Genomic DNA, 12,423 nt, shown 5'->3' with positions numbered 1-12,423 from the left:
TTTTTTTTTTTTGAGTGGAGTCTTCCTGCCTATCCTGCGGCCAGGGGATGAGCTGCTGGCATGCAGTGGCAGCACCCCCCAGGGCCGCCCAGGTGGGCTGTTAGTGGGGTGGGTGCTGCCCCAGCTCAGAGGCAGCACCCTGCCCAATCCAACTGTTCCCCGAGCCCACCTGGGGAGCAGCACCCAGTGGGGTTCCAGCGGGCTGGCTCGAGGAACAGTTAGATCAGCTGGGTGCTGCCTGTGAGCTGGGGCAGCACCCAGCCCCCTAGTAGCCCTCCTGGGCAGTCTCAGAGAGCACCACCACTGCAGAGGGAAGGACCAAGGCCCCTCACAGCTCAGGGGCTGCTTGGCCCACCAGCAGCTCACCCCCCGCTGCAGGCAGGATCCAGCACCAAAAAAAAAAAAAAGAATTGGGCCCCTCTCTATAACATGACAGAAAAATTGAAATGATGGGTTTCAGTTAAAAACCCACTGTTTAATATAGGTGGCATAGAATAAAATCCTGAGTACTAAACCCATCACATGTACAAGCACCCCCTGTCACTAGCTACCATAGCTTGAATGGCAGAGGCTTTTTCTGAGACCACTAGGTCCCAGAAACTTCTGGGTCTGTATTTAGGCAACACAAGGGCAGAAATCCATTGGTGCAAATGAGTTGTCATGTCTCTCCCACTGACTTTAAGTGGGAGTTGCCCATCTTACTGTCTTCTGTGTCTTGGAAAGTCTCCTTTCAAGAATTTAAGGCTGGAGAACTGACTTCTAGATACTAAAATATTTCTGAAAACACCTTATGGAAAAGTTGTATGATACAGATGAGATGTTGATGGTCCTGTTTTAAAGTGTCTCTCTCCCTTCTGAATTAGCTGACTCTTCCCTCTTTAATTACAGTAATGAATTTAGCAAGTTGGTAGCAGAAGAATACCTCAGCTTCTTTGACTTCACTGGACTGGCACTTGACAAAGCACTCAGGTAAGCTGATATTAAATTGATTAAATCAAGTGGTCCACGTGTTTTTCACCCATTTCTCATGAAGCGCAGGTCCCTTGATTCAATTAAAATTTGATGTCTGGTTGTACATGAAATGACAGCTGGAGACTGACAGATCTGTTGTTGCAACAAGAATCCAAGCTGTGGTTAAATATTTACCTTGACATAATAATCAGCTCAATATGTTTCCTCTGAAAGTGGGCCTGGTATGCAGAATTGAATCCACGTTTCCCAGAGCTGGAAGGGGGTTGAATCTAGCATTCTAGTTGGAGCCCATCTCTCATTTGAAAACAAGAGTGAATTAAATAATTCTCCAGTTTACTGCAGGGCTTTACAACTCTTTGAAGCAAAGCTGAGGCCCATTCCACTATGCAAAGAGTAGTCTTGGATTCAGGGACCTGAGCTGGAAGTATGTACCCTTTCATGGCACAGAGCCCAGCTGCCTGAGGACTTTTTGCCTCGCAGCACACAAGATACAAAGAGAAACAGAGCAACAGAGTGCAAAGCAGCGTGAAAGGGTACATAGTCCATGGCAGTGCTCCACAGACCAAAATGTTCCAAAACTGCTCCAAGGATTTAGCATATTTCCCCCTTCCCATAGATCAGGTTGAGCACTTGGGCTCCAGCTTTCACAGAATCATAGGGAAGTACAGCTAGAAGGGACCTCACAAGGTCATCTAGTTCAACCTCCTGCTCATGCTAGTATCATCCGTCTAAACCATCACAGATAAGTATTTGTTTAATCTGATTCTTAAAGTTTCACACACAACCTTTTCACACAGCTACTAGGCGCAATGCCCAAAAACATCAACAAAACCTGTTTTGGCCCTAACCTTCTAGACCTTTAAACTTAAATGCCATTTTCTATTTGCAGAACATTCTTAAAAGCATTCCCTCTGATGGGAGAAACCCAAGAACGGGAGCGTGTGCTGATCCACTTCTCCCGGAGATACTGCCAGTGCAACCCAGAGGAGAGCACTTCAGAAGGTAGCTGATTCTTCCAACACCTTGCCCTAACTCAACACACTGTAGCGTAACCTGCTCACCATGTGCGTCCAGAAGTGTATATGTTCTGTAGAAAAGATCTGAGGTCCCAAACTGCAGACTGGGAATCACTAGTGGCTGGGAGAGCACTGCTGGTACTCTGCAAATTGCTGATGGGTACTGACTCTTATAGCGTGAACAACTTTCTGAAAGAGTCATGCTTTACATAAGGGGACATTCAAAAATAAAATGTGGTTAATAAATGATTAATGGATGTTACTGGCATGTTACATAAAGGAGTTGTCCACTCTTCAGGTGGTGATAAGCACAGCAAAAGGAGGCGCATATGGGTGATGTTGAAGTGCACAACTTTGCCAAAAACCTCCAAATTTGAGACAACAAAACTATCTGAATTTGTGGCAAACTTGGTGTATAATTTTAACCACAAAAATACATTTTTGGAATGTCAAAATATTTCATTTTGCTGTTATCAAAACAATATTTTGAATCTTAATTTTAAAAATGACTTTTCAAGAATAAATTGTAAAGTAAATTAAAAAACCCTGAAAAGTAAAAATGCCCTCTCTCTTCCCCGTTGAAATGTTTCAGGTGTGTGTTTTACAAGTAAAAAAAAATTGGCTTTGGACAACTCAATTTTCTTTTTGCCGTAGCCCTAGAAGGCATTACAGATGGTGGTAGTGCACGGGAGTTTCTTAGCATGATGCAATATTTCACATGCAACACTTCTGTTAGTATACAGACAATCCCCGCTTAGCACTCCTAATTGGTTCCTGAAAAACTGAGCATTAAGCAAAATGAGTGTCAAGCAAAACAATGTATTTGACCACCCAAGATGGCGACCGCAAGTGTTTTTAATGACCCAAGATGATGACCATGAGAGTTATAGCGAAACTTGCTGAGCGCTAAGTGAAATCAGGTATCAATTTAAAATAAGCATTATAGCAAAATAGCGCTAAGCAAAACAGCATTAAGCGGGGGTTGCCTGTATTTGTCATCCCTTTTTGCAGAGTCAATAGCTACACTTGTAATATGAACAACTTCCTCTTCCCAGTGAATGAACATGTTGGCACTCCCATTGATCTGTGCTCAGTATTCCAGCAAACTATAAAAACAGGCGGGGGGTGGGGGTTCTGTTTGAAATGTTTATTAAAGTTATCCCCAGTAAACAGATGAGACCAGACAGATGTTTGGACTTTGCATACAAGATAAAAGTAATGCAAAATGAAATGTCCACAGCACAGTTGGCAAACAGAAGTTTGGACAACCCTGTGAACATGAGTTTGACAGCTTCATCATTTAGTCCAGACATTATTGCTTTCCACGGAGAGGAAAACAGACCTTAGGAGAAGATATTTGCACAAGTGCAGTTAGATGATGGGGCTTTAGACCACGAGGATGGAGGTTGAAGAGCTGGAATTTCACCTGATAGGACTCTCGGTAACAGCCAGTGCAAAGGGACATGTAACGTTGCAGTTGTTGCTATTGGAATTAGATGTTTTGCTTGTTCATGCAGTTGAACAGGAATGATTCTCCTGGCAATAGATTTTGAAAATTTTGTTCTTAAAAATGTAAGGATCAAATTATTTTCTTTTGAGCAGTGCTTTCAGAACTGCTTTTGTGAGTAAACAATACTCAGTACAAGTACATCTGGCAAACTCAGGCTCTGTATATCGAACCTAAATTGATCAACAAGTGTCTCTTTAACAATACTATAATCACTTAATAAGAAACTGGTATACATGTCTAAGCAGCTCCTCCCTTTCTTAGCCAATTACCAGAAAGAATATTCTTATGGTAAATTGTACATTCACTGACTAAATGTACAAGTGTACATTCACTGACTAAAATGCTAGCAAATCAAGTCTCTGATTTAGGAACACTAATTTGCAGAGGCAGGTATTTTTCAAATGTTTGAGAGTGCTCAGGTCAAACACAGGACAAGATGTACAATACATGGAACATAACATACTGTATGCAGTTGGCTTCCTAAGAGGGCACTCTCCAGAACATGACACACTACAGTTACTTGGTGACATTGGCTTATGCTGTGCAGTCAGTAATAACATACTTGTGTAAGTCGTTAGGTCAGTGGCTGCAGACTGCCATCAGTCTAATCCATTAGACCCAACATTTGGATCTAAACACTTCCCAGACAGCTTTGTCTGGGTTAAATTCTGACCCTGTCTCTGATACTGGCCACTTTTGGGGTGCTGACTCCTTGACTGGTCCATTGCCTGAAGCAGGGGACTACTTAGTTCACTTGGCTTAAGGTCTGAGATGAGCACTAAAACTTCCATTCTCCCCCCCAGTCACTTATGCATGCTTCCTAGAGCTCCACCCTGATGGGCACTGTGGTTTGTAGTTAAACTTTTCATGGAAACTTGGCAGATAAAATAAGGAACAGAGGCTTTGTGAGAAACTTCTCAAACACACACACTTAACTCTCCTGTACTATCTAAGAGTAACAAAACAACAAACAACTGAATGCAGTTTCCCCGTCAGGTTCCTCATCACTCCTGAGAATCTTTGGGTTTGGCCATTACTTTGGCAAGGACAAAACCGCTTCTGTCTTCACTCCTCCAGCTGTGTCTTTTGTTTCCAGCAGTGGCCTGGTTCCTTTTGCTTATAGAGCATCAAGTCTAAAACTAGTCTATTACTGGGTGGATTCTCCATGCTTCAGTCCTTCTGGGTTGGGAGGGAGCCCTTAAAAGGCAATGGTTATGTTGGTAGTAAGACCACTATTTTACCAAGAAAGGACTATTAAACACTGATGGGCCTGTGCTCATGTCACACCTTCTTAGACACAGTTCTTCACTGTGTGCTAGGTTCTGTATACAAAATAGATAAACTAATTCACAAAGACTGTTACAAACATAAATAGTGTTCAGAAAATCAGATGGAATTCATTGCTGGGCACAAATATATCCGCCCAAACTGTTGTACTCGCATACCTCAGAGATATTGCGGGTTCGGTTCCAGACCACCGCAATAAAGCGAGTCACACGAATTTTTTGGTTTCCCAGTGCATATAAAAGTTATGTTTACACTATACTGTAGTCTTTTAAGTGTGCAATAGCATTATGTCTAAAAAAACAATGTACATACCCTAATTAAAAAATACTTTATTGCTAAAAAATGCTAACCATCATCTGAGCCTTCAGCGAGTCGTAATCTTTTTGGTGGTGGAGGGTCTTGCTTCAATTTGTAAAAAACGCAATATCTGTGAAGCGCAATAAAGCGAAGCGCAATAAAACGAGGTATGCCTGTATATGTGTAACTGTACATTTAATGCCAATGGCCTTTGAAAAGAATGTAGATTCTGTCTCTTTTATGTGAAGGAGCATAATGTACATTACAGTGCACATTTAAAAACAAAATACATTTGTACTAGATTATTAGTGACACAGCTGCTAGTTGCGAAGATAAGGAAGTTTGACAGCAAGATTTTCTTTGACATGTGTCACTTAAACAAGTAACCTGGATTCTTGAAGACTCCACTGAATGAAGGGTGGGAATTATGGCAAGGGAAATAATAGACAGTCATGGAAATCTGGTAAATTCCCTTTGTCACATTTTTTCATGTTCTTTAGTGATACTTTTGTAATGACATCATGCATTGGACTGCTTTTGTTCTACCCTTCCCAAAAATACTTGCCTTCTAGGTTCCCTGCTGGCTCTATTAGGTGAACTCAGGCAAGTCATGTAACCTTTGTGACAACACAAGGAAACTAACTAATTAGCACTGGATAGCTGTCAGTGCTTGTGACATCCTAAAATCTGAGTCAATGCAAGCTTTCCATGCAGAACCTCCAGCCCATCCTGGAGGGATCAGTCGCTCCAGGGCTAAGACAGTGGATTCCCTGTTGGCACTGGAAAGAAAGGTTTTTCTAATTTGACCCATGGCATACAGAGGTCTGGTACCATACTTCATGATCACCAGGGATCTGGGTCTTCTGTTTGCCATGGAAAAATGCAGTAAAACACGGGTTTTCTTTTTTAAAGGAGAAAAACATGGGAAACGGTGGGTTTCCCTTTGCAGGCTGGTAGAGTTCCAACCTAAAAGGGGCTGGAGGGAATGGGAGGCGGGTGATCAGGCAGGAGGCACCACTTGCATGTGTGCACACACACACGCATGTGGCAGCCAGGCAGCATGAGAACTACAGCTCCTCCAGCTCCACACAGTTAAGCTGGGGTGGGGATTGAGGCCCCTGTAATGAGGGTGGGAGGAGGTTGAGCAGGGCAGGGGCTGGGAATGCTGCTCAGCCAGGGTGGTGGATGGGGCCTGGAGCCGAGGCAGGAATGTGTGCCTGCAGGGCCCAGGAAGGGAACAGAATGGAGCTGTGAGTGATTCATCCAGAGGGTAGTGGTGGCTGGCTCCCCACCACTGTACCCATGCCTGGGCGGGGCACAAACTCCTCAGATTTGTGCATGGGGCAGGGGTGGATGTGGACTGGCCACTGTGGGCTCCGGGTTCCCTGTCCTGCTGCCCTCCCCACAGAGGCCTCCATGGCCCAGCAGGCAGGAGCCAGAGTGGCAGCGCAGGGTAGGGCAGAGCTCGAATGACTCCTGCCCCCAGTGGCTGCAGGGGCATGGTGGTGGCAGGAGCGCGGCAGCGGAAGCCCAGCGGCGGTGAGCAGGGAGCTCCCGCAGACGCTGCCAGCGCTGTCGGTGGTGGGGTGAGGTGGGGTGGTGAGCGCTGACCAAGGTTGAGCTGCCACCAGCAGACGCCATTGGCACTGCCTTTTTCTAGGGGGTGCACTGCCACACTCAGGGGGTGCAGTTGCACCCGTGTGTACCCCCTATGCATTGCCCCTGGGGCAGAGAGGGGCAGGGAGGCTTGCTGCTGCTGCCAGTAGCCCTGTGCCACCATGGAGAGGTGCCCCCTGCCTGCCCGGCAGCAGCGAAGATGGTGGCATGAAGCTGTGCCCCCTGCTACTGCCAGGTGGGCAGGAGACGACTCACAATGGTGGTGTGGGGCTCCTGGCATGGAACCAAACCTCCCCACCCCATTCTGCCATTCCACACTGGGTTTTGCCTGCTGGGCTGTGGAGCCCCCAGAGGGAGAGAAGCAAGGTAGGGAGCCCCAAGCCCACAGTGGGCAGCCTGCAGCAGCCATCCCTGCCCCCATGTGCTCTGCTCCAGCTGTGCTGCCCATGTGGGAGGGGGAGCCAGGCTCCATGCTCTGCTCAGGCTGCAGCAGCCACCACCTCCCACAGGCAACAGCCAGGGCTGCTGGGAGGGAAGCATAGTTCTGGCAGCTGGGGGCCCCTTCCAGCAGGGCTGGGCGGAAGGGGTATGAGACTGTGGATCAGGAGAGATGGGCACTGGCAATACCAGGGGGATGTGGTTTGGGAGTGAGGGGCATCAGCAGGGCCAGGGGGTTATGGATGGGGAGAGAGGAACACAGGGCCAGCGGGCTGTGGGTAGATAGTGAGGGGCACCAGCAGGGCCACACGGCTGTGGGAGGGGAGTGAGGGGCACAAGTAGGGGCTAGGGGGCTGTGGGCTGGGAGTAAGAGGCACCAGCAGGGCCTAGGGGGCTGTAGGTCAGGAGAGAGAGGCACTGGCAGGACCAAGGGGCTGTAGGTCAGGAGAGAGGGGCACCAGTAGGGCTGGGGAGCTGTGGCTTGGGAGTCAGGGCAATGGCATAGGCAGTGCACCAGCATATTAGGGCTGCTCAGCACCACAAAGCAGTGATGGGGGACAGCTGCAGCTGGACCCGTGTCATGGTGAGCGAAGGGGGCAGGGACAGCTCTGATTCTTCATGATAGAAAACCCAAAATCAAATGCCAGAATTTACAGGTATTTAGAATGAATTTGATTCTAGTGATTGAGGCATTGGTAGGCCTCCAAATTGCTTTAAAATTGCAAATATATCAATAAAACATTGGGTTCATCTAATACCGGTATATAGTGTAGCATTTCATTTTAACTGTGGAAAAACATGGATCGTGGGGGTTTTTAATCACAGAATTTGTGATTTTTTTAAATAAAGAAAACCAGGTTCCCTGATGATCACCTATGGAGTGATCCTTTCCTCTGGATTTAGGCTGGTTGGTACTGTTTTGATGAACTGTTGGCCCTTATATGAATGTCTGATCAGGAAGTTTATGTGGAATAAGCTATAGAAAGTATGAGGTTGTCCACTTTTCTTTTGCACAGCTTGCAAGCAAGAAGGGCCCCTTTACCCTTGCTCCTTTAGTGACTGAGGCCCTGAAACAAAAAGAGAACAGCACAGAAGATATGGTCAGTAGGCCTGTGCTTAGCGGATAGTATTTGCTTCAGATTCGGATTCGGACAATTCGGGGGACAGTGATTTGATTTGGTGATTTGAATCGCTATCCCGAATTGATTCAGCCGAAACTGATTCAGAGATTAGGCTGCTGCCAAATCAGCCGAATCTCCGAATCACACAGGCCCCACCCTCCATCTGCTTTCCCAGCCCCGCCCCGCCCTGCCCCAGCTCTTTGGGGGAAAAAAAATGCCCCCACTCACTGGCTGCTGCCAGGTGGGGGGGTGATTCTTGCTGCCCCCCACTGTCCTGCACTGCATGGAGGGGCTCTTCCACAAGCCCCCAGACCCCCACCCCCTCTCCCAGACCTCCCACCCCCCATGGCTGCCCCGCCTGGCCCCAGCTCCCAGTCCTTTAAAAAAAAAAGTCCTGACTCACTGGGCCCTGCCAGGCGGGGGATCCCCACTGCCCCATGCCACGTGGGGGGCTTTGCCATGAGCCCCCAAAGCCCTGAGATTGCTGCAGCAGCCGGTGAGTTGGAGCTTTTCTGTTTGTTTGTTTTTTTAAGGGGCCAGGAGCTGGGGCTGGGTGGGGCAGCCATGAGGGGGACTGGGAGAGTGGGCAGGAGTAGGCAGGGGGCTCATGGCAATGCATAGGGGGCAGTGGGGATCACCCCCCACCAGGCAGCACCCAGTGAATGAGGGCTTTCTTTTAAACAAACAGGAGCTGAGGCCAAAGTCAAACAGAAATTGGGACTGTGGCACATGCACAACCTGTCAATGGAGGAGGGGGAGACAGGGGAAATCATGTGGTGCTCATGAGGGCAGTGTTGCTACAGGTGCTTCTGTACCTGCACTAATCTTCCCCCACCCCACCAGGAGTAAGTCATCCACAGAATCCAGAGGACCATGTGCATCTTCTTCTGAGGCTCCAGATGGGAGAAAGGTTCAAGGAAAACCTTGTCCAGGACTAAACAGAAAGGGGGCCAAGGAATGCTGGACATCCTGCTTTTCCTCTGAGCCAAATATGTGATCTGCAAACTGGCAACCAGGGCAGTCTAAAACAGCCTGCTTCATGAACTATTTTGCAACTATTTTGTCTGGGAACTGTTATAGTTCTGCAGAACCCTGGAGCAGTTCCCCAGCGAGTATGAATCACAGAAAGAAGGCCCAACAACCTACCACAAAATGCAGGAGGTGGTGAGGATGTGGCATCAACTATGGATCTACTCCTTGGAGACAGCTGCTAGGCCATGTGGGAGAGTATTTTCCACAAGGATCTCCAGAAAGAGCACAGAGATGTGAACTGGCAAGTGGTCCAAAGTGCACTCTAAGCACTGCAAGACTGAGAGGGGCAGAGATACCAATTATACTGCCCCAGGGAAACCTGCCCGTGGAAAACAGAGACAATCGACCACCTCCTGTAGAACTGTCCTTTTGCCAAAGGGATGTGGAGGAAAGTGTTTGTACTCTCAAGATGGTGACAGGGAGCCTCAATAGAGGCCTGTGTCAAAATGGGACTAAGTGAGATGCAGGGGTACTACAAGAAAGCAGTGAAAGATGTCAGAGAGGAGACTGTGGGAATCATCTGGAAGAGGATGGACTGGCACAGATTGTTCAGGGGTGAGACCCTGGAAGAGAATGACAACAGTGATGATGACAACGATGACAGTGGAGATGATGAGAGACAAGAAAGCAACAATGACAGTGATGACAGCAACGACTGAAAGGACTGGGAAAGAAATAGAAGGGGGGGAGGAGCAATGAGGGGAAGGAGAATTAGCTTAGGGTTAAGGGGAAAGGTTGCATGTTTTTTTGATGGGCAAGAGCAATGGTGATGGATGCACAGGAGCGTGGGTACAAGGTGCGGATATTGTGATGGGAATGTGTATGATGTAATTGCAACAATGTGTCTGGAGGTACAAGCATGCTGCTTAGAAGTGTGTTTGTAGAGTACCTGTGCTAAAACTTTCAGCAGTTTCAGAAAAGATAAACTGCATCAATTCTGGCTGAACTAAGTGTATAGGTGCCTGCAGTAATTTGCCTATATGCAAATTTTGCTTCTTACTTCCATGGGGTCAGGGAGAGCAGGGTCCAACAGTAAGAGTGAGGGGGAAGAAGTTGGGGAAGGGGCAGAGAGAAAGGGGGATAATTGACCCCCTAGATTTATTTTTCCTGCTGTAGCAGTGGGAGGGGGACAAATTCCAGGAAAACCTCCAATAATTAGATTCTATACGTGGAAAATTATAACAAATTTATACATTTTCCATATTATAGAATTTAATTTTGTGGGCTCATCTTATATTCAGGGTCATCTTATATTTGAATAAATACAGTACATTACATATCCCTGCAATGCCTGCAAGAGTTGAATTGACCCAGCAGTGAATCTGGGCCAATAACAATATCCTTCCTGGTGTTACTCCTCATGTTTGCATCTAATTTACTTGGCATTATTAATGCTACTTTTTTTTCCTTTTTGCCTATTTCTTAACATGGGCACTAAAAAGAAACTGGCTGGTTTCACACTGGACTTGGCCAGGTTCATTTTCTGGCTGTTACATGGTAGAAAAAGGTGTCATGTTTAGGTTACAAGGGGATGTTTTAGTTCAGCAGAAACAGGGTATTTTCATTATTAATTGCTTCAAATAATTGTGGGACAGTTTCTTTTACATTTTATACAATGTTTTTATTTAATAGAAGGTAAATGGAGGGATAATGAACTATGGCTAATGTTCTATTCTTCCCTGGTAGTCCAAGTGGCCCTCTCTTTGTTGTCTACAGGATAGGTGCCCAGAGGAATTCTGTTCCTGGACACATAACTCTGCAGAAATGGACAACTATATGTAATTATGCAATCACCCAGACTGAGCATGCTGCATGCCCATGCCCCTTGCAAGTGGGTAGTAATCTTAGATACCCCAAAATAGAATTGTCTGAAACTCATGATTACTGGGTTTAGACTAAAAATCTGAAACATAAATAGGTATATCTGTGGCCCTTATAGCTAAGTCAGTGCAGGGGGGAAGCTTCTGCCTCACTGGCTCCAAAGGCCCCAGCTAGGACCCAGGACCCCCTGCCTTCTAGGCCAGCAGCCATCTCACTGAACACACTGTAGCCCACCCCCATATATCTCCCACATACTCCCCTTTCATGGCTGCCCAGGGGGAAGTTTCAAACGGACCACTAGGAAAAGGACTGGGTAACAGTGGACCCATCACATGATGCTTAGAGCACTGTGCTGGGAAATAAAAGACATGCAGACTTAAACCTTTGTCTTCCTGGGTGATTTCCTAACCACTCAGCAAATTGGCAGAAAAGATAGGGCCTTATTTTGTTGCTCAGCCTTGGCACATACAGTCATCAACACCTACAAAGCTACATGTCCAGGAATAAAATTCCTCTGGGTACATAAGCAATAAAAAATGCCATGTAGATAACTAAATCTGCATACTTGGTCAACCAGAAAGGGAACGGGATAGCACCTTACATGGTAATGCTCATTTAAACAATTAATGATATAAATGCAGGTTGGAAAGGATTTCCAAATCCATGAGGTTACTTAACACACCTATGTATTAGGGACCTATCTAAATCACAGTGAGACAGGGTTTTTTTGTGGCCTTCTCACAGCATGCAGAGACAATTTCACAGCAGCCCTGGTACTCAGCACTCATTGACAGACCCACAGGGGTGGGGAGACGAGGGGGTGGCTGCCATCTTGATTGCTGGCTACCCTTTGTGCTGCCCGTCCCTTGGTGCTGATTGGGAGAGAGGCCTTGGCAGGGGAGAAGAGGGTCGAGGAGACAGCTACCATCTTGCCTGCTGCCCTTCATGCTGCCCTACCAGGCAGTGCCTTCCCCTTCCAGCAGCAAGGGCTGCTGGCTCCCACTGAAGAGGCAGCATTCTATTTTCATTAAGTTTTTTTGTTGTTGATTTTGTGGATTTCACAGACAATCCTGGATTTTACGGTTTCCATGAAATCTGTGAGACCGCAAATTATGTAGGTCTCTATATATCAGGGTGGGCAAAATATGGCCCATGGGCCAGATCCAGCCCACAAGGCCATTCTATCCCGCCGGCAGGGCCCGTAAAAATTTTACAAAATTAATATTTATCTGCCCTTGGTTCCTGTCAAAAATGACAAGAGCCAGGGGCAGTAGGACCCAGGGGAAGCCCCGGCGGGTTCCCGCAACAGCAT

At 46.9% G+C, this 12,423-nt stretch overlaps 1 protein-coding gene across 1 annotated transcript in view; it reads left to right on the top strand.

Annotated features, from left to right (window-relative positions):
* Positions 1 to 12,423, top strand: part of PSD2 (pleckstrin and Sec7 domain containing 2) — a 269,100-nt gene that overhangs the window by 158,541 nt on the left and 98,136 nt on the right. The window contains exons 5-6 of the mRNA XM_019506603.1: positions 889 to 969; positions 1,862 to 1,974. Of these exons, the coding sequence (XP_019362148.1) occupies positions 889 to 969; positions 1,862 to 1,974 (194 nt within the window). The remainder of the gene's footprint in view (positions 1 to 888; positions 970 to 1,861; positions 1,975 to 12,423) is intronic.

The sequence above is a fragment of the Gavialis gangeticus genome, unplaced genomic scaffold (assembly GCF_001723915.1).
Source record: "Gavialis gangeticus isolate Ggan-Ray unplaced genomic scaffold, GavGan_comp1, whole genome shotgun sequence".
NCBI lineage: Eukaryota > Metazoa > Chordata > Crocodylia > Gavialidae > Gavialis > Gavialis gangeticus.
This window is presented reverse-complemented; position numbering and strand designations above follow the sequence as displayed.